Source organism: Macrosteles quadrilineatus, unplaced genomic scaffold (genome assembly GCF_028750875.1).
Source record: "Macrosteles quadrilineatus isolate MER2022 unplaced genomic scaffold, UCM_ALF_1.0 Scaffold_1__1_contigs__length_201487025, whole genome shotgun sequence".
Lineage (NCBI taxonomy): Eukaryota > Metazoa > Arthropoda > Insecta > Hemiptera > Cicadellidae > Macrosteles > Macrosteles quadrilineatus.
This window is the reverse complement of record NW_026542594.1, coordinates 191,105,937-191,133,397: the sequence shown is the minus strand read 5'-3', so window position 1 is coordinate 191,133,397 and position 27,461 is coordinate 191,105,937. Positions and strand designations below refer to the sequence as shown.

The 27,461-nt window shown below is 39.6% G+C and overlaps 1 protein-coding gene across 4 annotated transcripts in view; it reads right to left on the bottom strand.

The window, feature by feature from the left end:
* Positions 1-25: 25 nt before the first annotated feature.
* Positions 26-27,461, bottom strand: part of LOC128992600 (uncharacterized) — a 359,698-nt gene continuing 332,262 nt past the window's right edge. For 2 of the 4 annotated variants that reach the window (XM_054416263.1, XM_054416286.1), the window contains 11 exons: positions 20,400-20,489; positions 18,010-18,168; positions 17,324-17,464; positions 16,625-16,787; positions 7,190-7,533; positions 6,749-6,933; positions 5,682-5,830; positions 4,647-4,775; positions 2,871-4,093; positions 2,576-2,744; positions 26-2,039 (listed from right to left, as the gene is read on the bottom strand). In XM_054416263.1, the coding sequence (XP_054272238.1) occupies positions 1,747-2,039; positions 2,576-2,744; positions 2,871-4,093; positions 4,647-4,775; positions 5,682-5,830; positions 6,749-6,933; positions 7,190-7,533; positions 16,625-16,787; positions 17,324-17,464; positions 18,010-18,168; positions 20,400-20,489 (3,045 nt within the window). In that variant the 3' untranslated portion in view covers positions 26-1,746. The remainder of the gene's footprint in view (positions 2,040-2,575; positions 2,745-2,870; positions 4,094-4,646; positions 4,776-5,681; positions 5,831-6,748; positions 6,934-7,189; positions 7,534-16,624; positions 16,788-17,323; positions 17,465-18,009; positions 18,169-20,399; positions 20,490-27,461) is intronic. The other 2 variants (XM_054416280.1, XM_054416271.1) reach the window with 2 other exon arrangements.

Sequence of the window (27,461 nt, the reverse complement as noted above, 5' to 3'; positions counted from 1 at the left end):
TTATGAAAAAGAAATATAACCCAGCAAACTTACAAAATATCATTCATCATCAACAGACTAGTTGATTTGGCAGAAATTACTCACTGCGACAAAAAATATACAAACAGTTTATACCATAATCCAGTATCCACATTTTATATACACTACATTACATTTTATAAATAGGATAGTTACATTGTTTACAATCAGTCTGAATATGTATTGGAACTAAATTTACAATATTAGTAGGAATAAATACGTTAATAATTAATAAAAACCATCACTCTCTTCCTTCTCTATTCAAACTCCCTTAAAAATAAATACTAAGAATCTTAAACGAACAATTTTAAAGAAAAACAACTCATCACTAATTTACTAAAAACACATAACGTATTCCACTTTAAACACTTTTGCATTTTAAACTCAGTAATGGAAATTACACAAATAAATATTAATATTGATGCCATACAATAGTCATTTTCCTCCAAACAGAAATGTTATACCAAAGTATTTGTACCAAGAAAATATAACAACTTAATTTAAAGGTGTTTATATGTATGATTTTAACATTGAATAGAGTTAATTAAATGTATGAAATTTCCTTGTGCTAGTAGTGGCATAAACTGTTAAAATCTTCATAGAAAAAGTTGTTTGCATAAAAATGAGATAGGATATTTGTACATTTTAGTTTTTAACCCTTCACAGGTTAGGCATTAGTTCCTTTTCTGATCATTCAACAAAATATTCTGAGGAATCATAAAATTTTCCCACACAGTTATTAAATGTAGTTTTCATGTCTATGGAAAAACCACGAAAAGTTTAAAAACATTTATATAAAAAAACAGGGATGGCTGTTAGTGAATTTAAGTAACCAAGTTAAAATGCTATTGAATACTTGTACTTTTTGTTAGTTAACACAATTATAAATATTTGAGACAAAGCTATAAATAAAAAGATACAAACAAGTTCCGAAGATATATTCCAGACTTTAATCCATCTCTGCACCAAATATTGAGTTCCAACGTAATACAGAGAATTTAAGGATCCATCATCGTTGAGTTATTGTTTGCCGACTTTTTCATTCTACCACATTTTAAGTGTCCTTTTATTTTTAAGTGATACAAATGATAATGGTACTTCCTGTACAAATCAATTAAAGCAGTTTACAGAGAAGGACAACAAAACAGCCATCCCTAAACTTACTCTAATATGAATAATACCCTGTCTATATTCATAAGATTCAAATGAATCTGTTATTGCAATAGATTAATTGTGTTACCTCTGTAACCCTACTGGGCTAATCTAATTACTTAGCTCATAAAAGTGTTATAGTCGGTTTTTGGAATTTCGATTTGTTTGAAAAAAAGTATTGTTTATGAACTATGCGTATTAAAGTCATTCTAAATTTATAATTCAGTTGTAAAAGTTCAAATAGTAATAATGGAGCCTTATAGATCATTGAGAGGATTTTGGATATCTCGCTTTGCCTAATAATTTGCCTTTTGGATTTAAGTGCAAAAACAAAAAAAAATCTTTGATGTCCATTGATTCTATTAGATTTTTTGTCTTACCAAAACAAATGCTAAAAAAGAATGTGTGCTCAAAAAACGATTTCTTTCTCAAAACAAAATAATAAGATAATAACAATCTGCAACCTCAATGTTTGGAACGCAAAAGGTAATTCTCAGTGGTTGGATGTTTATAAAATCCTTGGGAGACTAGCAAATCAACGAATAAAATAGGGGTTACACCCTGTACTGACTACTTCTACTGCACATCCAGACTCGGTTCTGACCCTGAGAAGCTGGCCGCGCAGGAATCGCTAAGAGAGAGATGGGAAGGGGAGGGAGGAAGCCTCAAAGAGGTGGCGGGGGGCTGATCACACGACGACGCTCCGCTAAGAGAAGTGGTCGAAAGCTCTTCCAGAAAATCGAAACTTGCAACAGCCTCTCTCTCTTTGTCGCCGTAGCGAACGAAGAAGTCGTCTCTTCCGATGATAGACATGCGAGGAACAGACAGCGGACATCGGAGAGCCCCTAGCGGTTCTCTTGTAGCGGACGCTGGAAAAAAGTAAAACTGAAGATTAAATACGTTTTTGTAAATTTTTACCATAACTTTAAGGAAAATTTACAGATGGATTGATTTATGGATGACTTTAACAGTTCAAGGTCTCAAGCATTTTTCATTGTCACAAGCTGTGGAATAATTGTTTATTATTTTAATTTTTTAAGGCCATTAAACATTGGGAGGAGCAAGGGTTCCAAAATACTGGGATACAGTAGGTATAACCACAGCATTGGACGTTAGTTGTGACTTATAAAGAAAGACAGAACCTTATCAACCAAAATCAATTATCTCGACTGAATCAAAACTAATTTTTTAAGCTTTTAAAATTAAATTTAAATTAATTAATGATTTTTAGATGTTTGGTAGACCATTATCTGAGTTTCCCTTACTTTTCTTCATATTAATTTATATAAAAGCGATACAAGTAAAGTAACACATGTCCTGTCAAGAGGGTCCATCATGTATGAGGTCTGTTTGCTAGTATAACGAGAACTATTTCCTAAACTTTCCAAATCTTACGCGCACACACCTTTCTTTTGACGACGGAAGCGATGCAACCTGTGCAGATGTTGGTAGTCCTGTGGTTCATCTCCGCTCTCACTGTTGGCAGCACTGGAGCTAGAGCTGGAGCTGGAACTGGCAGCACTGGAGGAACTACGACTAGCCGCTAACATCACGTCTAACAGGTTGGCCCTTGTCTGTAACATCATTGGTTGAAATAATGATTGCTCAAAAAGGGAATACAAGGATCTACATGAAAGTAATTTTATTGTGACAATGTAAACTTTTTCTAATATTTTAGTTAATTTATATTACTTTCTCACCTTAGGATCCGTAAAGTCAATTTCCCGTTCAACATGAACCCATCCCGTTGGACAGCAACAGGCTGAGTCTAGATTGGTAGGAGAGTTTTGAACTTCCACCTCTTCAGTTTTTTCCTCTCCTTTACGAATCATTCGGTTCAGTTCGTCTATCACATCTTTGGAAGTTGCTCGCTCGTGAAAGTTTAAGGTCTTTGACCCGTTGACTAGAATTGGTTCATCAGAACATAAAACGGCTGTAGAATCCATAGAGTCAGCCATAGACGAGGTTTGATCTAAATCGGAGGATGGGAGGGGACTTGCCTTGAGGACGGTTTCAGGAGTCGACAATGTTGATGTTAAAGATTCAGACATAGTTGGATGTTCTTCATCTTCTTCTGGAACCGGCCTCAATTCCGCTCTACAAATATCTACCCTTAAACTCCTTACTGGTAAACTACTCATAATATCTTCATTGGAACTGACTTCAGCACTTTTGACTACTTCTTTCCTGTTTTCTATAGGCTGGACATTGCCTAGGACTTTGGCTTCAATTGGTTCATTTGGAGTTTCATGGTGTTTTTTAGGAGAATTTATTACTCCATCTTCAGACTGTACAAGAGAAGGTTCAGAATTCTGCGTAGCAGACTCGTCTACGCTAAACTTCAAATCATTCTTTAAAGAAGTTGATGCGTTATACTCATTTAACAAAACCTCTGAACTGGTAGAAGCTCTTTTATTATTAGAATTAGTTTGTACTTCATTTTCTACTACGGAAAGCCTTTTCACTTCTTCACAGATTTGTGCGATCTCTTCTACTGTTTCTTTGGAGGGTAAGTCTTCAGCGTCAGGCGACATTTCCTCCAAGCTGATTTCCGGTCTCGTATCCAACACTTCTCTTGACAGAACGTATTCTTGCTGCTCCGCTATGAAGTGCAGGACACTTTGCAACGCTTGTTCTCTGTCTGATGCAAAATGAGGGATCTCGCTTTTTCTGAAGGACGAATCTCCTGCTTGACTACGAGATGAGGTAGATGCTAAGCTTTTTGTACTTTCGAACTTGACGAGTCTGTAGAAGTCTCTGGTGAAGTCTGTGCCGATGGCGGAGATGTCTCCACTGTCGGTGCTCAAGGCTGCGGAGGATCTTTTGGACCTGGAGTCCTCGGAGTTTGTACCTACGCTGGACCAGGAGTCACCTCCGGGGGAAATGAGACAATGGTTGTACGGCCACAGACTACGTCCAACCTCTGTAACACCAGCAATACTCATAATGAAACAATACTGTTATGATATTATAACCACCAATACAACATTTCTTCCAGTTTCTAAAAATACTGGTAAAATTTATTTCTTCTGATGTTAAAGGAGCTTTTTAAATGAGAGGTAGTTTAGCTAACACAGATAAATTTTAGAACACACGGGTATTTTTTTGTGATATTTAATTGCGTCTCCAAAAGCTCCTAGGTTATAGATTTCCCAGGTATGAATAAAATAATTTAGAGTGGTAAGCAGGATGCACATGTTTTTGTTATTTTGTAGTAATCTAAAAATTTGCATTAGATCCAATTTGTGTTCCGAGTTTAGAGAAAGAGTGGTAGGAAAGTTTTCTATTCTTGAACTACAGTACTCTCCCTACTCGCTATCCTAACTGACACAACAAAAAAGCTAACTTAACTTGATCCCCCTAAAAAAAAACTCCTGAATCTACCACATCTGGTCTTCTATTCAGATACTAGTCTTTATTTAATCATTAGATCTAATCATCACAAGAACACCACAACGTACACAAATGTCTGTCACCTTTAAAGTCGCCAGTGCTCAAATAGCTAGAAGAGTTCCACAGACATTCGCTGCTGTCTTCCTCCAGCTCAGCAGCGATGGACTCTTGAATGCTGGGCAATGTCTGGCTGTGTGTAAGTGGAGGATGGCCTGAAAACAATGGTTAGTATCAATATTAAGGTACATGGAAGCAACAGTTTAAAGGGGTAGATTTAGGACCGGTTCTTCCTAGTTTTTGCAAGAAGTCTGAACTAAACGGTAGCAACAACAACAGTAGTAGTAACAAACCGGCTCTCATACGGGTTCATGAACACATGAAAAAAGTTGATACACGTGTAACCTATGGTTCAAAAATAATATCTGAACACGTTCATGACACCGGGCATTGTATAAAGTGGGAGGAAAGCTGTATATTATACAAGGAGCCTAATTGGAAGAAAAGGAATATTATTGAGGCTTTGTTTATTACTTCAGATCAAGATTCATTAGCCAACGCATCCATTGATATCAGCCCGGTTTACAATACACTAATAGAGAAAGAAATTAAAGGATGCATAGAAAAATCTAAATAAAAGAAGATAATGCCATCAGCTGTTCTAGATAACAGAGTCCCCCCTCCCCCTCCTCCACCATCGGGGTCGTCAGTCGTGGTTAGGCGCTCACAACGATTGCGTGAGAAGAGGAATAACCTTGAAAACGCCGCACGTTGATTTTGGTGCGGCGAAACGTCGGTGTTGAGAACTTTTGTAATGAACTGTGTATGATTGTGACATGACAAGGACTACGTTCTCGTGATTTCAATAAGGTGAGTGATGCCCAACAAAAATATTATCATACTAAACGGTAGCAGTTAGTCTTAACAAAATTACACAATGAATATCAATCATTACCATTAGAAAACTCCTCATGGATAAAAAGTTATAAAAGGATGTCGTTGAAAATTGGCGTATTTGAGAGGGATCAGTAATTTTCATCTGCCACTGGCTCAATCCAACTAAATATATTTTTATTATAAAACTGGCAACGACTTTTACTACGAGTATCCCCCAAACTTACCTCCACCACTGCCCCGCCACGCCCCACCATCTTCTGGAGGGTCCATGGTCCAATCCTCTAGCTCGGCCGCATCATACTCCATCTGTTGCTGCAAGGCGGAACGAGTCTCGTCAAGCCTTAGCCAATGTTGCACATAGTCTGCGTCCCACCTGCAAACCAAGTTGATGTTAGGGATGTCGCTTATCAGATGGTTATAGTGGAAGACTTCTACCCTAGAGGCCCTAGATAAAATCCTAGCAATTAAATGGAAATTCACAATGTAAAAGTGTTAATTTTGAGCTTATCCTGAACTTCTGGTAAAAACCTGAGTAGTACAAAATTTAACAATTAAGGCAAGGAGAACTTTGTCTATATTGAAAATGTCAATGATAAAAATTATGACTAGATGTTAGGGAAGTTTTATTTAAATTTTTTTGATCTGAAACTCTTACCACTCTACCAGTCTTCCAAGTAGATTTGTTTAACAAAAGCTTTTATCTGCTGAAAATTTACCAAAGATGAATTAAACAACTAAAAAATCTAGGACGCAAGAGTTCATATACAGGTGTTTTGAATTTCCAAATTGCATGGGACTGGGAGAGAGCCGGAATTCAATACAATTAATAACAGATTATGTTAAATAATGATAAAATTAACTTGTAAGCTAAGAAAAGTCAACTTATGATGGGTTATGGACTCATCGAATATTATTAAACTAAACAGTTTTTGTTTAGTGACTTGGACAAGTGACACGATAAAGACTGGATGTGACATTAGCATGCACGATTCGACGAATTACCTAAGCACCAGATGGAGCGAGTCTAGTGTTTGAGCGTAGAACATGTCAATCACCAATGGATTTATCTAAAAAAAATAATTCCGCGACCAGTCGTAGTCTGTAGTAATATGTAAGATGGTTCCGGACTATACTAGTGTCATAGGATGTGAAGGTGGGATAAAAAATGTTTTGTACAGCTATTGTGCTGCGAACTGCTGGGTACATTCTTTACACCGCTTCAAAGAGATAAACAATCAACGGGATGTTTGAAGATAATGTTATTGTTGGAAATATTTAGTATCAGACTAACCAGTCCCCACTGCACCAAGATCCAGTGTCATCTTCTTCCTCAGGAAGAGCAGTGTTGAGAAGTGTGTTGGCACCCCTGGTCCTCTGACTGTGACGTAGCGGCGCCCCTGTGTAGTGGCACCCCTGCAGCATCACTGACTCAGCTGATGTCAAAGAGTAACTAGAGGCAGCTGGCGATGGTGCCAACTGTAGAAAGAAAAATTATTAGATTTATTGTTTCTCACTTCATAGATCGCTCATATTTAAAAAAATATTGCTAGCCTATGTGAAAAAAATAGTATAATCGTTGATATTTGTAAAAATTTCAGCAGAAAACACCTGGGTTGGCAAGTACATCGAGAAAGTTAAAAGGTTGCCTGATCAATATCCTAAATAATTGTCAGTACAATTAACTTAAACAATTGATAACTAATTCAATTAAGGGTTTAAAATGTGAAGTCACCTTAAGGCTAAGATGAGAGTCACTGAAGCTCCTCATGACGTGTTGGTACGGCAGCAACTCTCTGACTGGAGGGAAACTGTGACGGTTGGCAGCACTGCCTACACTGAGTGCCACACTGAGGGGTATCAACACTAAATCAGGCTCTGGCAGCCTGTCAGGGGACGAGGTGGTGTCTAGAGGAGCGACTGTTGCGTCCGTCTCGTCGCTAGCCTCCTTCAGGTCCTCCAGACCACGTCGAGCTATAACCTCGCCAGGGCCCTGCACGTCAGATGACATTGTGGAGTAACCTTCGTCTCGGTTCCCACTCTCGGGGCTTTCACTGCCCTCATCCTCCTCTTTACCTGCTGTGATAAATTTTATTTAGGTAAGATTATCAAGTTCACTCACTACATACAAGCATGGATAAAATCTCCCTTAGATTTAGATTTCTCATCCTTAGAGAACATCTGAAGCCAAATTTATTGCTAGTTCTGTTCGTCAGACTTGTGAAGCAAAATTCTAGGGGGGGAACAAACTGGTATTCACCTAAGTCAGGCTAGGCCTACCCCTAGAACTGGCCACACTCAAATTTCTTCCCCGGAGTACTCAGAAGGAGCCGAGAAAAATCCAGGGGTCGATACGAAGTTGTCACGGCTTTGACTGATCAATTTATTTAAAATTTAATCGAAGGCTCAGAGCTCTAGAAGCGCTCAGGAAATCCTGCAGACGCTCAGTTGGAGTTATATCATCCCAGCCTTCGTAAAAGTGTTTTGGAGAATTTTGCCTAACTTTTAGAATGACTCTGTAGGACCGACGAGTATCCAATCATAAGCCAATTTGATGTAAATACTCGTATTAAAATGCAACTAATTAGTTAAAGACGTTGGTAATCGATCTAATGTCGAATAAAAGGTAAAACAATTCCTACAGAGTCGTCGGGCCTAATTTATATAATTGGACGGAGAATTTATCGTGATGTTGTTTAAAATAGATTTAGTATTAATTTACGTAGCTGATTGTTCGAATCAGCCTACTCCCAAGACTTGGTTCTTTCACCCGCCAAAGACGGGGTTTAGAACTTAGACGACAAGTCTCGGGGTATTAAAACAGTGAAAACGAGATATAATTTAGACGTGATAATTATTTGTTAAGCGAACGGATAAATCGTAATTTCGAAACTAATTGATTAAAATAAAATAAACGATCGCCACCGCTAGTCACTGGCAGGCAGGAACTGGCGGGTCAAGACTCAAGTTACGATATTAAATTTAGATAATTCGAATCGGTAATTTAAGAAAACGAAAAGGTATAATAAGTTAAGTATGCGTATAATAAAGATAAAACAAAAATAACGTGAAACGTAAAAAGGAGCCTAACCGGTGTGTTAGCTAACCTTCGTAATCGAATCGTAGGGTCGTATTCGTAAGTCGTGTGTGAGCTAGTCGGCGCGGCGGTCAAACAGGGAATAATCTTGTCCGGCTCAAATCATGATTTCCTCGGTCGAGGCTTAAGCGCTGCGGTGGCGATTTCAGAAACTAGCCAACAGCTGATCGGGGATTCGCCTGTTGAGCCGGTCTAGTTGTCGTCTGTCGTTGGTCAACAAACACCATTTTGAGGTTAAGTGATGTTGTAATCGGCGTTAAATATTCGTAAAATCGGTCGTTTTAACTTTATTATGTGAAACGGAGTGCTATTATGAATAAATATATCGCTGTGGGTGTGTTTGTGTACTTCACTGTTATTAAAAGTAGGCCTACGTTCTTTGGCCCATAGCCTAAGCTATGGCCAACACATAGGCCTAGGAGTAGGATGTTGTGGGTAAAAATCGGGTAAGTTATGGTGTTTGTTGACTATCAATACGTTTTTTTACCCCCCTTAAAATTTGGTACCTCACACCCCTTACCAACTTCACAAAAAAAGAGAAAAAAAAGATTTCAAACGTAGGGGGGTTTGTCCAAAGGTCTCCTAGAAGGGGTAGCTGAAGAAACGGCGACGTGAAGAAGAGGTCGTGTACGAGAGGGAAAAGGAAACGAAAGAAATAAAATCTTCTTGAAAACAAAATAAAAAGGGCTTCTTGAACGAAAATAAAAACCAACTGGTATAAAACACCTCTCGTAAAATGAGAAAAAGGATGAACGATAAAACTAAAAAAAACTTCTGAATCATCCGTACGGGAATGATTCTTCGGCCCTCAACGTTGGTGGTAGGGCTTCAGGTCCTTCACGTGAACCACGTGTGACATCCCCGTGCGCACGTCTCTCACCGTGTACATGTTAGCCCCACGCCGCTCCTCAACCTCACAGGGTCCGTCGAACTTGGGCGCGAGCTTCCCGACCACAGCGTCGGCCGCGGAAGACAACGTGTGAATTCGCCGCAGCACGCGATCGCCGTTATGGTACTGCACCTCCCGTCGGCGGAGGTTGTAGTACCGCGCCTGCTGCTCGTAGGCGGTCTTGAGGTTGGCGTGGACCTTTTCGTAGATGCGTCCGAATTCTTGCGTTCGTCTGTCGTGGACTTCGGCGAGCGTTGGCTGTCCGTCAACGTCGGGTGTCGCCTCCAACGTTTTCCCTCGGACAGCTTTCGGGACTCTGAGTTCGCGGCCTAATGTTAGCATCGCCGGCGTGTAACCCGTCGAATCGTGGACGGCGGTGTTTATGGCGAACTGAAGCTCGGCGATATGGGCGTCCCATGACCTATGATTCTCTTTCACGAACTGAGAGATCATGGTCTTCACAACGCGGTTGACTCGTTCTACCGGGTTCGATTGTGGACTGTAGGGAGCCGTGTTCGTGAAAGTTATGTCCCAATCCGTCGCCAGGTCCCTAAAGAGGTTCGAAACGAACTGAGTCCCGTTGTCGGTGATTATGGACTCAGGTGCTCCGTATCGAAGGAGCATCTCTTTAGTTTTGCTGACAACGTTCTTGGCCGTTGCTGACCCGATAGGACATAGCTCAACCCACTTGCTGTACGTGTCCTGGATCACCAGCAGGAATCGGTGGCCCTTGCCCGATCTGGGTAGCGGACCCACTAGGTCGGCGGACACCGTGTACCACGGACCTTTTGGAGCCCGGAAGTACATCTTCCCTGCCGGTTTCGTCTGCACCACCTTGTACTTTTGGCAGGCATCACAGGATCTTACGTAGGCTTTCGTCTCCCGACGCCATCCAGGCCAAAAATATTCGGGCCCTACACGGCGAAGTGTTTTCTTGACACCAAGGTGTCCTGCCGTAGCGTCATCGTGGTTCTGTCGTAGTACCGCCTCTACTTGCCCTGGAGGAACGCACATTCTCCAGGACAGCTTACCACCACTCCCATGGCGTTGGGAGGTTCGGTAAAGGCGGTTCTCCACGATTTGATATCGCGGATAGCGTCGAGGGTTTGCGGTCACAGCTGCGTACAACCGGTCGTACCAATCAGTCGGAGGGACGTCGTTGGCTTCGTCGGGGCGTGCGTCGGATTGCGTCGCGTCACTCGGTTGGTCTCCCGGTCTCGTCGATTCCCTGCGTCTGGTCGTGCATCGCTCGCGAGGCGCGTCTGTCACCTCTGATGTGAGATGACTCACCGCGACCAGGCCCGATTGGCTCTCGTTGGTCACGGGTTGCCTCGACAAAGCGTCGGCGACGCGGTTCAGGGTGCCCTTCCGGTACTTGATCTCGAAGGTGTACTGCTGAAGTTCCATCACCCACCGCGCTAGACGTCCGCTAGGCTCGTGTAGCCTCATTAGCCATTTCAGCGCGACGTGGTCGGTTATGGCGACGAACTTGTAACCCTCGAGGTACGGCTTGAATTTCCGGGTCGCCCAAACCAACGCAAGACACTCTAACTCCGTCGTTGTATAGTTCTTCTCTTGGTCCGTAAGCAGTCGGCTAGCGTAAGCGATTACGACTTCGCCGGATTCTTGGTTCTGCGTGAGAGCGGCTCCAAGACCGATGGTCGACGCGTCGGTCTGGAGGACAAACGGGACCGTGAAGTCGGGACAGGCTAGGACAGGAGCGGAAGTGAGGCGTCGTTTTAGTTCCTCGAACGATTCATCCTGTTCAGGGCCCCACAGCCACCGAGCGTTCTTCTTCAGTAGTTGTCGCATCGGGGCGGTTACTTGGGCAAACCTGTCCACGAAACGACGGTACCAGGACGCGAGACCGAGAAAGCTTCGAAGGGTTTTACCGTTCGTAGGTCGTGGGAACTCGGCGATAGCACGGACCTTCTCTGGGTCGGTCGATATCCCCTCGTTGTTGACGACGTGTCCGAGATATCTGAGCTCCTTTTTGCAGAAGTTACACTTCTCTGGGTTTAAACGTAGGCCAGCCTTTCTAAGGCGTTCGAAGACCACCCGGAGGATCTGCAAGTGCTCAGTAAACGTTGCGGACACCACAACGAGGTCGTCGAGGTAGGCAAACACCTTCGGCTCAAGCTCCGGACCGATGACCTTGTCCAGGAGGCGTTGAAAGGTCGCTCCGGCGGAATGGAGTCCAAAGGGCATAACCGTGAACTGGAATAGGCCTAACCCGGGTACGGTGAACGCGGTGATCGGTCGGCTTTCCTTCGCTAACGGCACCTGCCAATAGCCTTGCTTCAAGTCCAGTGTACTGATGTATCTCGCCGGCCGTAGTTTCTCCAGAATCGCGTTGATTCTGGGCAGCGGATACGCGTCGGGGACAGAGCATTCGTTGACTTTGCGCATATCGATGCAGAAACGAAATTTGCCGTTACTCTTCCTCGTCAGCACGACTGGCGAACTCCAAGGACTATCCGATGGTTCAATAACACCATCGCGGAGCATCGTCGCCACCTCTTCGTCGATGATTGCTTGCATCGCGGGATTCCTGGGATAATACCGTTGCTTGACGGGGGCGGCGTTTTCTTTGAGCCGTATCGTGTGCTCAGCCAACGCCGTCTTCCCCGAAACGTCGTCAAACAGTGGTAGTTCGCGTTCCAGGAATTCCGTGAGTCTCGTGTCTTCTTCGGAGGTCAAATTTTCGAGGGCGTTTACCAGATAGGACGGGGGAACGTCGTCGTTGTGGAAGTTTCGTACAGCGGTGTGTACACTGACAAGAGCGAGGTCAGTAATACACCGAATGCCGAGTACCACCTCCACACTCAGGTTCGGGACATATAGGGCATCCCACGAATACGTCTGGCCCGCGATTTCACCGTCCACCCTGTACCGAGCCGAGACACGGCAACTCGCTCCGTTGGCCATGCGTAGGTTGACGTCAGTCTGGTCGGGTACGATGCCGCACGTCCGAAGGTGACGTACGGCGCGATCTCCAATCAGACTGACCGACGAGCCGGTATCGACGAGGGCGCTGAACGTCTCACCTGAGATGACCACGTCGACGAAGGGTCGGTCATCTCTGGGGGCGCGTTCGCGGCTGACGGTTCCCGTGAACTCCGTTATGAAGCCGAGCCAGCGATTCCACTCCTCGGAGGTCGTGTGACGTTTCGTTCTACGGGGCTCAGGCGACCTCCCGCAGACTGAACCCGATGTCCGTTTCCCGAGCCGCAGTTGCAGCGACGCGTCGAGATGCCTACCCTCTTGCAGTGGTAGCAACGCAGGACCTTGGGCTTCGAACACTCGCGAAACAGATGTCCGGTTTCGTCGCAGTTCCAGCACACGAATTGCCGAGAGCCTGCCGCTCGTTCGTTCGTCGTACCGGGCGATCTGGTTCTCGTAGAGTCCGGTGTCCGCCTTTGCCTGTAGTCGTCTCGTGGCGAAGGGTCACGGGAGTTGGACCGAGCAAACGTCGTTCTCTTGCGGCCATCCTCCAAGGGTTTACCAGGTCGTGACCTGGCCGTCACCTCGGATTCCTCGGCATGGTCGTCCGACCAGCGATCAATCGCCGCGCTGTTGTAGACCCGGTCGACTTTCCGATCTCGAACGTAGGCGGTTTCCGGGATCAGCGACATCGAAGGTGGTGGCGGCGGACGGAAGGTCTGTCGGCAACGTACATACGCCTCGTACCCCTCAGCTCTTTCCAGCAACTCCTCCAGAGTACAAAAATCGGTACGACGTATGGTTAATTTGTACTCCGGGCGCATGTTGCGGTATATGAGGTCGAGTTTACCCTGCTGCGAGAACGTACCGCTCCTCCGAATCAACGTTGAGAGCGCGACGACGTAGTCACGAATGGATTCGCGCTCGCCTTGTGTCCGTCGCCTTACCTCGTCGTCTAGATCTTGTCGATATAATGGAGGGAGGTATTGATCTTCGAACTGACGTTTAAAATCTCCGTACGAACGCCAACTACCGCGACAGTTACGGTGCCAAAGCAAAGCCGGGCCGTGAAGAAGTTCCGGCAGTGCCTTCGTCACTTCATTGAGGTCGATCGAGTAGGCTTCCGCCAACTCTTCCAGACGTTCCAGAAACGAGACCGGGTCCTTCTTGCCGTCAAACCGCAGATTCCACTTGCGCACCCGATTGCACAACGACGGCGTGTCGTCTCCCACTCTCGTCCCACCCCACGGGTTGGGGTTGCCTGGACATGAGGCTGAGAAGCCGGGTTGGAATCGCGACGTCCCCGGGTCTTGGTTGGGCTGTGACCACTGGTTTGTCCGGTCTTCGAACCCGTGATGCGGAAGGTGGGTCTGTTGCTCGTAGGTCTGGTCTTCGTAATCGCGGCGCATCGTATGGGTTTGTGACGATATGATAGGCTGTCGAGGAAGTGTCAGGTCGTGTGACGTCAGGTAAGATGTTAGCCGTTCGTCGGGTCTATTAAACGTAGCACGATAGTCGTGTTCCGCCAGTGGTCCGAAAAGTGTGTGACGTGACGTAATATCTTGACCAGGTGACGGGACGTTAGCCGGCAGCTTCACCAACGTCGCGAGAGTTCGTCGAACGGACTCCGAATCGGCGTTTGGTGGGAGTCTCAGTATTTCTCGAACGCTGGCCATCTCCTGGTGCGTTGAAGGAGGTGCCAGCCACTGTGGTTGAAATCGTGTATCGTAGGCTGTAGAGGCAGTAGGCCCCGATGCCGCTATCGCCGTCGGGTTCATCGGCTGACCGATGCTTCCCAACGGGTTCTTCCAATAATCACAAAACCGTTTGCGAAGTTCGGCAACGCTACCCTCAGTTTCTAGATGATATTTACTCATCTCGGCTATCAGGAGCTGTTTGCTCAGAGTATGAATCCAGCCGACGCGTGAGTCGTCCAACGGTGATTTCGGGATGCTCTCCATCGTCGAAGGTATTTGGGAGATCGTCGTCGTGGTCGTGGTCGTCGTTGACGTTTGAATTCCCACCGTGGATACCGTCACGTGGCCGATCGGTAGCGTATCGGGTCGGGCGATGGTCGTCGGGGTACTCGAAGTCGTTGATTTTGTTTCTCCAGTCATTTCGTCTAAATTTCGAAGTCAAAACTGTGTTTTCGAGTCCAAATGTTCGGGCGCCAGAGATGTGCCTAACTTTTATAATGACTCTGTAGGGCCGACGAAAACGAAGTTATTCAACGGTGATTTCGGGATGCTCTCCATCGTCGAAGGTATTTGGGAGATCGTCGTCGTGGTCGTGGTCGTCGTTGACGTTTGAATTCCCACCGTGGATACCGTCACGTGGCCGATCGGTAGCGTATCGGGTCGGGCGATGGTCGTCGGGGTACTCGAAGTCGTTGATTTTGTTTCTCCAGTCATTTCGTCTAAATTTCGAAATCAAAACTGTGTTTTCGAGTCCCTGTTCGGGCGCCAGAGATGTGAAGCAAAATTCTAGGGGGGGAACAAACTGGTATTCACCTAAGTCAGGCTAGGCCTACCCCTAGAACTGGCCACACTCAAATTTCTTCCCCGGAGTACTCAGAAGGAGCCGAGAAAAATCCAGGGGTCGATACGAAGTTGTCACGGCTTTGACTGATCAATTTATTTAAAATTTAATCGAAGGCTCAGAGCTCTAGAAGCGCTCAGGAAATCCTGCAGACGCTCAGTTGGAGTTATATCATCCCAGCCTTCGTAAAAGTGTTTTGGAGAATTTTGCCTAACTTTTAGAATGACTCTGTAGGACCGACGAGTATCCAATCATAAGCCAATTTGATGTAAATACTCGTATTAAAATGCAACTAATTAGTTAAAGACGTTGGTAATCGATCTAATGTCGAATAAAAGGTAAAACAATTCCTACAGAGTCGTCGGGCCTAATTTATATAATTGGACGGAGAATTTATCGTGATGTTGTTTAAAATAGATTTAGTATTAATTTACGTAGCTGATTGTTCGAATCAGCCTACTCCCAAGACTTGGTTTTTTCACCCGCCAAAGACGGGGTTTAGAACTTAGACGACAAGTCTCGGGGTATTAAAACAGTGAAAACGAGATATAATTTAGACGTGATAATTATTTGTTAAGCGAACGGATAAATCGTAATTTCGAAACTAATTGATTAAAATAAAATAAACGATCGCCACCGCTAGTCACTGGCAGGCAGGAACTGGCGGGTCAAGACTCAAGTTACGATATTAAATTTAGATAATTCGAATCGGTAATTTAAGAAAACGAAAAGGTATAATAAGTTAAGTATGCGTATAATAAAGATAAAACAAAAATAACGTGAAACGTAAAAAGGAGCCTAACCGGTGTGTTAGCTAACCTTCGTAATCGAATCGTAGGGTCGTATTCGTAAGTCGTGTGTGAGCTAGTCGGCGCGGCGGTCAAACAGGGAATAATCTTGTCCGGCTCAAATCATGATTTCCTCGGTCGAGGCTTAAGCGCTGCGGTGGCGATTTCAGAAACTAGCCAACAGCTGATCGGGGATTCGCCTGTTGAGCCGGTCTAGTTGTCGTCTGTCGTTGGTCAACAAACACCATTTTGAGGTTAAGTGATGTTGTAATCGGCGTTAAATATTCGTAAAATCGGTCGTTTTAACTTTATTATGTGAAACGGAGTGCTATTATGAATAAATATATCGCTGTGGGTGTGTTTGTGTACTTCACTGTTATTAAAAGTAGGCCTACGTTCTTTGGCCCATAGCCTAAGCTATGGCCAACACATAGGCCTAGGAGTAGGATGTTGTGGGTAAAAATCGGGTAAGTTATGGTGTTTGTTGACTATCAATACGTTTTTTTACCCCCCTTAAAATTTGGTACCTCACAGACTGTAGAGGTATTGTTTTGTTTATAGTTTGTTTCTTGTTATTTCAGTCATTTAAAACATTGTTTAACCAAATAAAACAATCTAATCATAAAAAATAACTGGTCTTCTGGTTACATAACGTAACAGTAAAGCATAAATCATGAAAATAGCCCTAAGTTTTGCGGTTAGGGATAATCCGCTACATATTTTAATGTGTGCCAATTGTATCCATCATGCAGCAAGTCTACTGTAGTCTCGTCTCGACCGGAGAGCTATGAGTAATCTGCCTACTACACTGTCTTCCACTTTTTACCCTTGAAATCAAATTATCTTCAATTTGTTATGGAATTTATCCTACTAATCTTACTGATACTATCCCTCATTATTTATAAGTGAGCTCACCGAGGCGGGGTACGTTGGGGTGTGCACGGTGGCGGTACTGACAACAGTCCAGATCTAAAGAGGAAGGTCGCTGTAGAGGCAGCCACACGACACTGTCTCTCCACAACCGCAACCTTGCGTCGTCACAGCTGGCGGGACGGCCTGGCGCAGGCAGCGCCAACTTCTAGCACAAAAAACATGTCTTTTTACCCTAACATGGTATCAGTTCTAACCTTTACCATATCAAATTTTAAGTCTGAAATAAATGTTCTGATTATCCTGAAATACTGTTTAGTTTAGGATTAAGTTACGTTAGTGCTAAGACATGTATCAAGAACTAGAATCTAGAAATGTTACTTGAAAAAATTCCTTGGTAGTATTATCTGCAATATACGTCATAATTAGGATTCTATTATTCATACAAATTATGTAGTGATATTTAAAACATCCAAAAATATTTAAAAAAAACACTAAAGAAATGGGTTTTAAGAGAACTTTTTAGGTTAGGACAAACATACTGAACCAGAGATAGTCTACTATACTACAGGATAAGATATGCAAAGAGTCATCAGACAATCAGTTGAGGATATTATGTTACTAAAGGTTGTCGGAAGCACAGAGTTTCGACCGCACCCTTGAAAGTACAAAAGAATTCAAATAGTGTTAGAATACACAAAAAATGTATTTAAAAAATGAGAACAATTAGCTAATATCACTCACAATTGTAGGTGTCGACCTTGAAGGTTCACTAGCAGACGTAACTGAGGAGAGCTGCTGTAGAAGTAGAGAAGACAAAGTCCTGTTTTGAGTTTCAAGGTCACGAACCCTCTGTTGTAGAGTCTCAATCTCCTCTCTCAAACTCTGGAACATGATGTTGTTGATAAATGTGCGCAAATAAACATTGTACACTGTAAAATCTAATTTTGAACTCATATCTTTGATATTTTATTGGTAAAATGACTCAAATGCTGAAAATTGTTGACCAAATTGGGTTTTGCAACATTTTATTTCAAGAGTCTTGTTTAGCAATTTTCCCATATAGGAAATAATAATTAGGCTATTTTTTTCTTTTTCTTTTAACTGGTTAAGAGATTGACTTTAGATATGTGTACCATGGTTAAAGCGACATGAATAGATTAGCCTGAATCAAGCTGTAAAATTCAAAGATTAGTTATTCGAAGAGTTTTACATTTTTGTTAAAACAGATGCAAATAAACTACAGAAAATAATCTATGGTTGAGCAAAAAACTGTTCAATTCATAAAAAAAAGCATTTGTAATCTACTATTGTTGTAAAAATCTTCAAAAAATTATAGAAAAATATTGATATGCATCGGCCACCGATGATTATCGCTAGTTCAGAGAGTGCGGTTGAAAGTAATGATATCTAAAACATTAGAGCATTACCTTCTGAGCCAGTAGTGCTCGTACCACCTGGTTGGCCACGTCGTCCAGACACCTCTCGTACTGTCTCCTCTGAGCGTCGCCCTCTCTGGTCAATGAGCGGTTGTCCGTCTCTAACACACGGAGCCGCTCTATCAGAGCTGTTTGGACCTCACCTGCTCCCTGCAAAGACAAAACCTGTATAGGAAAACTAAATTTCAAAGAGGAACAGTGCTTAGATTAGAACAGATTTTGATGACACCATTTATTGTTTTAAAGTAAAAAATTCTCAATATATAAACCTCAAATATTTTAATCATCAAAATGTTTTACATTGTTTAAATATCAATACCCCCTTGTTATTTTTCGACAAAAAGTCAAGCACAAAAAATCTTCTCGAAGATACCGCTTTAAAAGAAACAAACCCCTCTTATTATCTCGATAACAAGCACACAACAAAGACGCGAGTAGAAAGGCAGGTTTAGGGGAAATAACAAGAACAACTCAAGTTTCAAGTATCGAAATAGCTAATTAAAAGTTTTATAATGCAAAAGTTACACCGAGCGTTCGCAATTCAACAGTAGAATCATGGTGGAATGTAGAGCCGTTCCTAGTCTCAGCTTTCATCGACTGAAATTGTTTTTTGGTTACTATGCAATCAAGAATTGAATTAGTTTTTTTAACTTATGCAATAGCTAAATTTTTTACAAAGTCTATTTAAATTGTTTATTATTGTCTTATAGGCCCTAGGTTATTACAATCTTCTTACATTATGATGATAAAAAATGTATAAAGATTATTTAAAAATTGATAACTTCTTGATCAGCATTGTACGTGTTATTAAATTTATGGAAAGTAAATAAAAGAAACGTCTCATAACACTTAAAACATATACATATGGATACCTATTATATAACGCATTGAAAATTAAACTAATATATTCCCTTTATTTATAGTTAAGATTTGAAAATTCACTAAGCATTTTGAAAGTATTAGATTTGTTATAAAAAGTTGAGAAAAAAATCAATGCAAATCAAAACGTAAAAATCCCATTTGCTTATCTGAATTTTTATCCAAACTATTTAACGACAAAAGGAAATTTACAGTTAGACTATAGACTTATTGTGCTATTATACTAAGAACAAATATTTTGGTCTGCTGTCAATTTTTAAAAAGTCTTCCCAAGTAAAATTTTCATAAAACAGAAAACATACAAGATTTAATAGAGTAATTTAATATAAATAAGTAATTGTAAATTAACATAAATATAAGTAATTGTAAATTAATTTAATATACAAGAATAATAGAGGTACAAAAAAAGGATGTTTTGAAAATGGATGACCTCTGGAACTTGGCAGTAGTTTATGGAAGTGAACAAAATAAATGATTTAACTCGAGATGTTGAAACTGAGAGATGGACAACGTTTCCTGATTCCCAAGCCAAGAAAGTTGGACTGACGCCACAGCGCTTAGTTGGAGAATAGCTTCCGTTGGCCCAGTTAGACGAATGAAATTGAATTGAGAAGGAAATCCTGATGTGGCCTTTTCTTGTACAAATACTGTGTATCACTTAACATTATGACATAAATGGTGTTATATTTTGTTGTTTTATCAGCTTTAATGTGTTGTGCTTTGCCAGGTTACAATTTCCGTCATAATATAAATTGAAATGCCACTGAAACTTAAATAATTAATGTCAAAATGACTTGTAAATAAAACGTGCGTTTCCTTTTACAATAGAAATAAACTATAATACCCGGTACTGAAAATAAATAATATAAATGTCTGTAATAATTTTAGGAGCTCAACTAAATTTTTGAACAAAAATGAGGAACACATAAACAAGTAGGTAGCTATTCTGCAAGTAGTATTAAACTTGATTGCACTATTTTTTTTGAACTAACGTTTGAAAATCCAATATTATGAGCTTACCTTTGGAATTCAAAATATTCACTTTCAAATAGTATAGGAATATTACAATAATTCACTTACAGTAATTTAGTGTGGGTTTAATTTGAGATTAAGTCTAATAACACTTAAAAAATATATTTAAACTTGCATTGTATTCACATAAGATGGTAAAGAAAAATAAATGAATATTAGTCAGTGATCAATTTAGATTGGATTTAAATCATTATTATTTTATTGTAAAGCTTATAATGCTATTGCTATTGATGTGGGGAAGCGAGCTGGTCTAGTGGTTAGAGCATGGGACATTGTCCCTGAGATCCCGTGTTCAAATCCTGCCAAATCACCAATGGATTTTATCCAAGTGATATTGCCGCAACCCCCAGGTCAGGTCCAGCTTGAAGTAATGTGAAAAACAATACCTCGTGCTGGGTGTCTTAGGACAAAAAAAATTATTATTGCTGTAACCTGTTGTTTCTAGACTATAAAACCATTGTTTTACTTACTGCTGCTTCTAAACTGTGAAGTTGTTTCTTAAGAGCCTCGTTTTCTTGGTTCAGTTTAGACAAGGCGTTTTGGAACTGGTGTACTCGGTTCTGAAACAAGAAATAAAACATTAGAAAAAAGTAATATTGATTGTGTAGAATCAATTATTTTACAAGACATTGTCATGGACAAAGTATTTTATGTAAAATGATGAACTAACTAATGTTAGGTACTTATTTTTTTTAATTCTAATTAATTCCTTACAAAGTAAAACAAATATCCAATTAAAAACTAATTACTTTAATTGTTTTTCCGTAATTACCTAAATTCTATTTACTACCAAGAGTTGATTACAAATAGTTTTTCAAATAAAATAAATTTAACAAAACTGCACTATTGTTTTGATGCTTTGCCATTTTTTTTCTGATTGATCAGAATCAAATGAGACTCGAGAGTATTTTTTTTACATGTGTGTGTTGCAGCTATATACGTTTCACGCCTGGTATATTAGTTAAAAAATGGTGACCTCTACGTTCGACACAATTTAATAAAATCCCTGAAAAAATTGGAAAATACTTTCCGTTTTAGCAGACAGCCTACCTACAACCTCACAAGAACACAACCTCGATCCCTTATTCTGCTCCTGACATAGATTTATCTCTTTGTCTTCCATTAGATTAATAAGAGGTTTGTTCCCTTACTTTCAGCTGTCAGCCCCTGTAGGGGGTAAACGCTGGGCTAGTCAGCTGAAAATTTTTTTGATGTATGACTCTCGCCAAGATTTATGTTCTTTCCCTCCCCCAAGCTCACTCCCCCAATTAAAAACTGATACAAGTTGGCTGTCAGCGTTCCCCTGAAGCAAACCTCTGGAAATCTTTTTCCAACCTATACATCATATCGCCACTTCCACTGATTGTAAGAAATCGTTCTTCCCTCGCAATGGATACTCGGAGTGATATCGAGAGTTTCGGTCCAAGTTGTCTCGGTTTGAAATTGATGGTATCAAGAAAACTAATGCTTTTTCCTCGAAGCAAAAACCAATATTTCACAAGAAAAATAATATTTTAAAATTATTATATAGATATTTTAAAAGTATATTATTGTTTTGTATACATTACTTTACATTCATGGATAAGTAAAACACAATTTATTTAGCAGGAAAAAAATGGGTTTTCCTATTTATAACCCTAAAAACATAGACTTTAGCAATTTATTTCCAAACCATTTATGTAGAGCTTAAAAACAAATAACTAAGTATATTTAAGCTTTATCATGCGCCTAATGGTTAAGGAGGAAAAAAAAATTAAATTTAAAATTCCTGTGTTATTCTTATGGAGAATACGTAAACTGTTGTAGTTTGCTTGTTTTTGAACATATTTTGATAAAATTTGGAAAATTGAGACATTTTAGCGTAAATCCAATCAGGCAAATGGAAATTCGCTTAGTCTGCAGGTTTTATGCGGCAGGGGTATTTGCAGATGGCGTAGTTTTAATTTAAGAAAACAGATAATACTGCATAAATCTTACTTATTAAAAAGATCAATATATTACATGATATTTATCATTTAAGAGGGGAGGTACTAAAATCTATATTTTTTTAAATCAGCTCTAGCCCTTAAATTTTTCAATTAGATAATGTCCATTGGGTATTGGTGGGATTTGAACCCAGGACTTCGAAAACCGAAGCCCCACCTCTACAATTAAAAAAACGAAAGTAGGTACTACATTATAACTTCTTTAAATAAAACCTTTTGACAGTAAAAAATGTTGTTAGTAAATCAACGATGTGAATTTAACATTTATTTATAAATAGGCCTATATATATATGTTTGAAACTAAAAAATGACATATGATTAAATTTAGTTTACATCTATTTTAAAGTTTGATAACGATTTATTTATTTTTCTTCAGGTGGTAGTATAAAAAAATATACAACAAACTTTAAATAAGAAAACTGTGAAAAATTGAATGTTCACCATTTTACTCTATATGGGCAAATAAAAGAGACGTCTTATAACAATTAAAACACTTTTTAAGTGTTATAAGACGTCTCATTTTTTTACGTAAATTTAATAACAGGTACAATGCTGATCAAGAAGTTATTTATATAGGTGTAAATTACCACTATCATAGACTATGCTACTACTGTATATAGGTAATCTTTTTAACCTTTTCTACCTGTTTAAGATTGGTCAACACATGGTTAATCAGTATCATTGGACATAACTGAATTTTTGAATAATAGTTTGTGTAGATAAATAATTAGTCTATAAAATGACAAAGAAAAAATAACTCTAGTTTTTAAATAAAAGAGACACTGGTCTGCAAAGTTTGTAAAACCTCGAGATCCCCTTGCGTGTTGGACCTTTGGCTTTTTAATCTGCTTTGTTCGTCCTAAGTATGAGGGGTGTGAAAGAAGATTACTGGACAAGGATGACATTCTATAGATCAATAGAACTACAGAAACACATTGGATGTACTGAATGGATAGGAATACAACGCAGCATATGTAAAAGACTGACAAAAATACAGATGTATTGAATCAAGAGAAATGAACATAACTGTTCAAGATACAAGGTCATAACCATCTACGTATTGGACCTTATGCAGCTGTATTTAACTAAAAGAAATACGTCAACATAATAAATGAATTAAGTGAATAGATATAGAGAAACACAATATGCAAACAGTTCTACACTGAAATACAGAAATCGGATGAAAAATGAAAGAACGAAGAAATAATTTTTTTCTGCCTATGAGGAAATAATTTTGCGTAATTAAAATTATGTATGGTTGTCGGAAATTTAAATATTTTACCAACATGAAATATGCTAATTGAGCGGAGCGAGCGAAGCGAGCGAAGCTCTTATACTACACTCCTGCTTTTTTATTACAAATACTTCTCCTGAACGGCTGAAGCGATCTTCACGAAATTTAACACAGTCATAGTAACCAACCATGGGAAGGTATAAATCTGAAATGGTACAAATCGGACCATAGGAATTTTCCCTACATGAATGCAAACTTTTAGAAATTTAACATGGGCCTTATGGGTTAATTGGTTGCCATGACATTATTTGCGAGTCAACACTAAAAAGTAAACAAGACATATGTTAGTAAACAAATCTAACACATTGTAAATACAGTACAAAGGAAAAAGTCGGATAAATACTAAAGTGCATATTAGTCTATTGCATGTAATACGAAATTTATTAACAATCAGTTCTATATTGAGTGATTAAATTCATGCCGTTTTTATTTAATTTTATAATCGTTCTGTTCTTTTTAACAACAATGAATAGTCAACTAATTAGGCCTAAGCCTATGTTGTGTGGAGAAGGAGAATATAAAACGAGGTTATTAAAAACACTACAACATATAATTATATAATAACAAATATCACACCGCCCTTGATTTGCAAGTAAATTTATAAAAAATGTAATGTAGCTAAAAATACAAAATCATTTTGCGAAATGAAATCACAACCACTTGGTTTACCGGTAAGATTTAAAACTAAATGGTGTAACTTAGACAATAAAATCCCAAAGGATTAACTAATATTGCCGTGTGCACTTCGACAAAACCTAGAAAAAATAAGGTTTAGGGTTAAGCAAACTGCTTATTTTGATGTTTTATTACAAATGTAACGTAACGTAAACCAATTCCTAAAGTTTTCACTTATTATTTTTAGTCTACTTCATAGTCGTATTGATAGGCCTACATTTTATTGCACAAAAGGGAAATTTTGAAAGTGGTCGACGATATATTTCTTACTTTTAACTGCTAAAATAAAACTAGACCTAGGTTATAGGCCTATACTTAAACGAATTGATAATTTAAATAATCGATTAGCCTATATCAATTATTTGCTGTTAGGAAATGATTACAAACATAAAGTTATTGTATTTATAAAAAATGCATTCTAATCCCCAAATTAAATTATAAATGGTTCAGATAAAAAAAAACTAATTAGTGAAGTTAAGGGAAAATTATATTCTAACAAAATCGGAAGCAAAAAGTTATGACCGCCGACGAGTTTCGAACCCGGTATCTCACGATCGTCAGTCGAGTAGTCTAACCACTACACCACCAACGCTGTTTAATCAACGGTGTCGACAGGACATTTCTGTTCCGCAATCCCAGTAACTGGCGCGGCAACCAACAATGCTTTTAAACATGTGTTAAAACTGTTTCCACGATCCCCGTGGCTAACCCCAACCCCTCACAACAATGTTAACAGTTAAATTGAGGTACAGTAATTGAATTGGTGAGTTTGATTTTGTTTTAATACCAAGAAGACATTGAAGAAAAATAGAGGAAAGGAAATTCTACATACAAGAGGTAATAATAATATAATAATAATCGTTATTACCTTTTAATAATACAGGTCTCACATAGGCCTACCATGATTCATTTGCAGTATAGAAATTATATATATATGTAACTTAATGCAATTTAGTGTACAATGATACAGCATAAATAACAGCATAGGTATTAACTTAATATCTATATTTTTGGCAAAGCCTATTGGTATATTGCTGAAACTGAATTCTGGTTTATACCACTTAATAGAAATTATATATATATGTAACTTAATGCAAGTTAGTGTACAATGATACAGCATACAAATAACAGCATATAGGTATTAACTTAATATCTATATTTTTGGCAAAGCCTATTGGTATATTGCTGAAACTGAATTCTGGTTTATACCACTAATAAAGTATGTTTATGGCTACTTAAAATGTGTCACCTATCTTACTGTTTTCTCTCATTCAAAAGTCCAATCCTCAAGTCCATTTAAATTTTTTTCCTAACTATGAAATCGTGAAAGTTTTACTTTTAAATGTAATAAATAGTAATATTAACATTGGCCACTAAGCTGTGCGACATTTTGGTTACAAGAATAGCATATAATTTTGTCAAGTTTATAAGCCAGCTATACATTACTACAGTTTACATTATCAAAGAAAGAGCGATTGATTACTATTAAACAGCTTCGAGTCTATGCAAATGGTTTTATCGAGCCAAGACACAAGCTATTGTCTCCAAGTGTACTTTTTAATGAAGGATTGTTAAATTTTTCTTTTATTCTGTATGTTGATTCTTATTATACAGCTTATAATTATTATACCTCTAACTATTGGTACAAGTAGACCATTAAACATCACCATGTTAGAAGTTTTTGCCTGTTTTAATCAAGTTTGTCTTGAATTATGCGCTGATCTAAATTACTACATAATTTCTGTCTAATACACAATGTTTTTGGCAAATTAGTCCTGTTTGATTGTCAAACTGATGGATTGACTCAATATGAGCTATAGCAACAACTGTTATGACTCATAAACTATTTCATAAAAAAATATTTAGAAAATAGGATTTTAGATACTAGCGCATTCTGTGACTGGCTCACACGACTACGTTTAAAAAAAATAATATATTTTGGCAAAAGCTGGTCCATATAGGTGGAATGTAGGATGTCTACTTCTGTATCCAATTGTCAATTATTATATCTGATTGACTGTTACTAAACACTGTTTGAAATTAATATTTTGATTTTATTTACTATTTTGATTCATTTAGCTTAATTATGAGGGTTGTTTTCAAGTTAACTATCAAAATGTGTAGCCTATGTTTTCTCAGGCAAATGCCACGTTTACGGAGAGGTGGGGCCAATCTTGGGCGACGCACCGTTAACGCATCCCGTCATGTTTGGCGGGCGACTACTACTGATGAAGAGTATGCTCAGAGGTTTAAGCAGAATTTGGATGAACTTTCGTATCAACCATGCTCAATCTGTAAACGCTTGGACATAGTTAGCAATGATAACTACATTTGTACATCATGCATCAAAAATCCCAAAAAATTCTCTTCGGCAAACAACATGCAACCATCAATCGTTCCTGCAGAACTCCAAAATCTTTCAATGATTGAACAAATGTTAATAGCTCGAATCCACCCTGTCATGCGGGTATACCAGTTTAAAGCGTGCAGATCATTAGGTCAATATCATTACAAAGGACATGTAATAAATGTTGAACAAGATATAACTGATATCGCTACATCGCTGCCAATCGCCCCTTCACGCCTTGGGATTGTGATTGTACGCCGCGCAGGAGTAACAGGTTATTCCGATTTCCGTGTGAGGAAGCAAAAGGTCCTACAAGCACTTCATTGGCTACAAACACATAATCAATATTATGCTGATGTTCATATAGATATGGACGTTATTGAGTCTTTGCCATTGGATGACAGTGTCGCTGATGAATTAAGATATATTGACGAAGGTGGTTTATCTAATGAATCATTTGACAAAGATCATATTGAAGAAACAGCAGTTCCACTAATTCCGAGACAAAGTCAAGAATCCGCTATAATAAACCAAATAAAATGGCCAAGAGCTTCACCTATTCCCATCAATGAATTTACACACTCCGGTTATATTCCACAAGCATTCCCCCATTTGTTCCCAAACGGTGCTGCAGATTTCCTTGACCTAACTAGGAACATCAAGGTTTCATTTCGAGAGTGGTGTGAGTTTCTTATGAGATATGAAGACAAACGATTTTCTCAAGATCCTCGATTCCGATTTTTCTGCTTGAATACAATGCAAAGACACGATGCCTGTCGACAGAGTGCTATATTTGCTAAAAAAAATGACTTTTGTGGTAATATAGCACAGTTAGAAGTGGAAGTAGCTAGAAACCCGTCAATAATAAAACGTTTGCTGACATGGGGTTCCAAAATCCGTGGCACTTCATCATTTTGGTACCAACGACGTTTAGAGCTTCAGTCAATGGTTAATCAGCTGGGCGTACCAACATTGTTTCTTACGTTAAGTGCAGCAGACCTTTGGTGGAGTTGTCTGGCGAGGCATTTTGGTATATCTGTTGAAGAATTAAATTTACTTACCGAGAAGCAAGCAAGCCAAGTTATGCAAGAAAAACTTAGTGAAAACCCACTTATTGCAGACGAGTACTTTTCAAAGCGTGTTTGCATTTTTATGGACATATTGAAGGAAAAGTTAAAGATAACAGATTTTTGGTGGCGTTTTGAATACCAACACCGCGGTAGTCCTCACG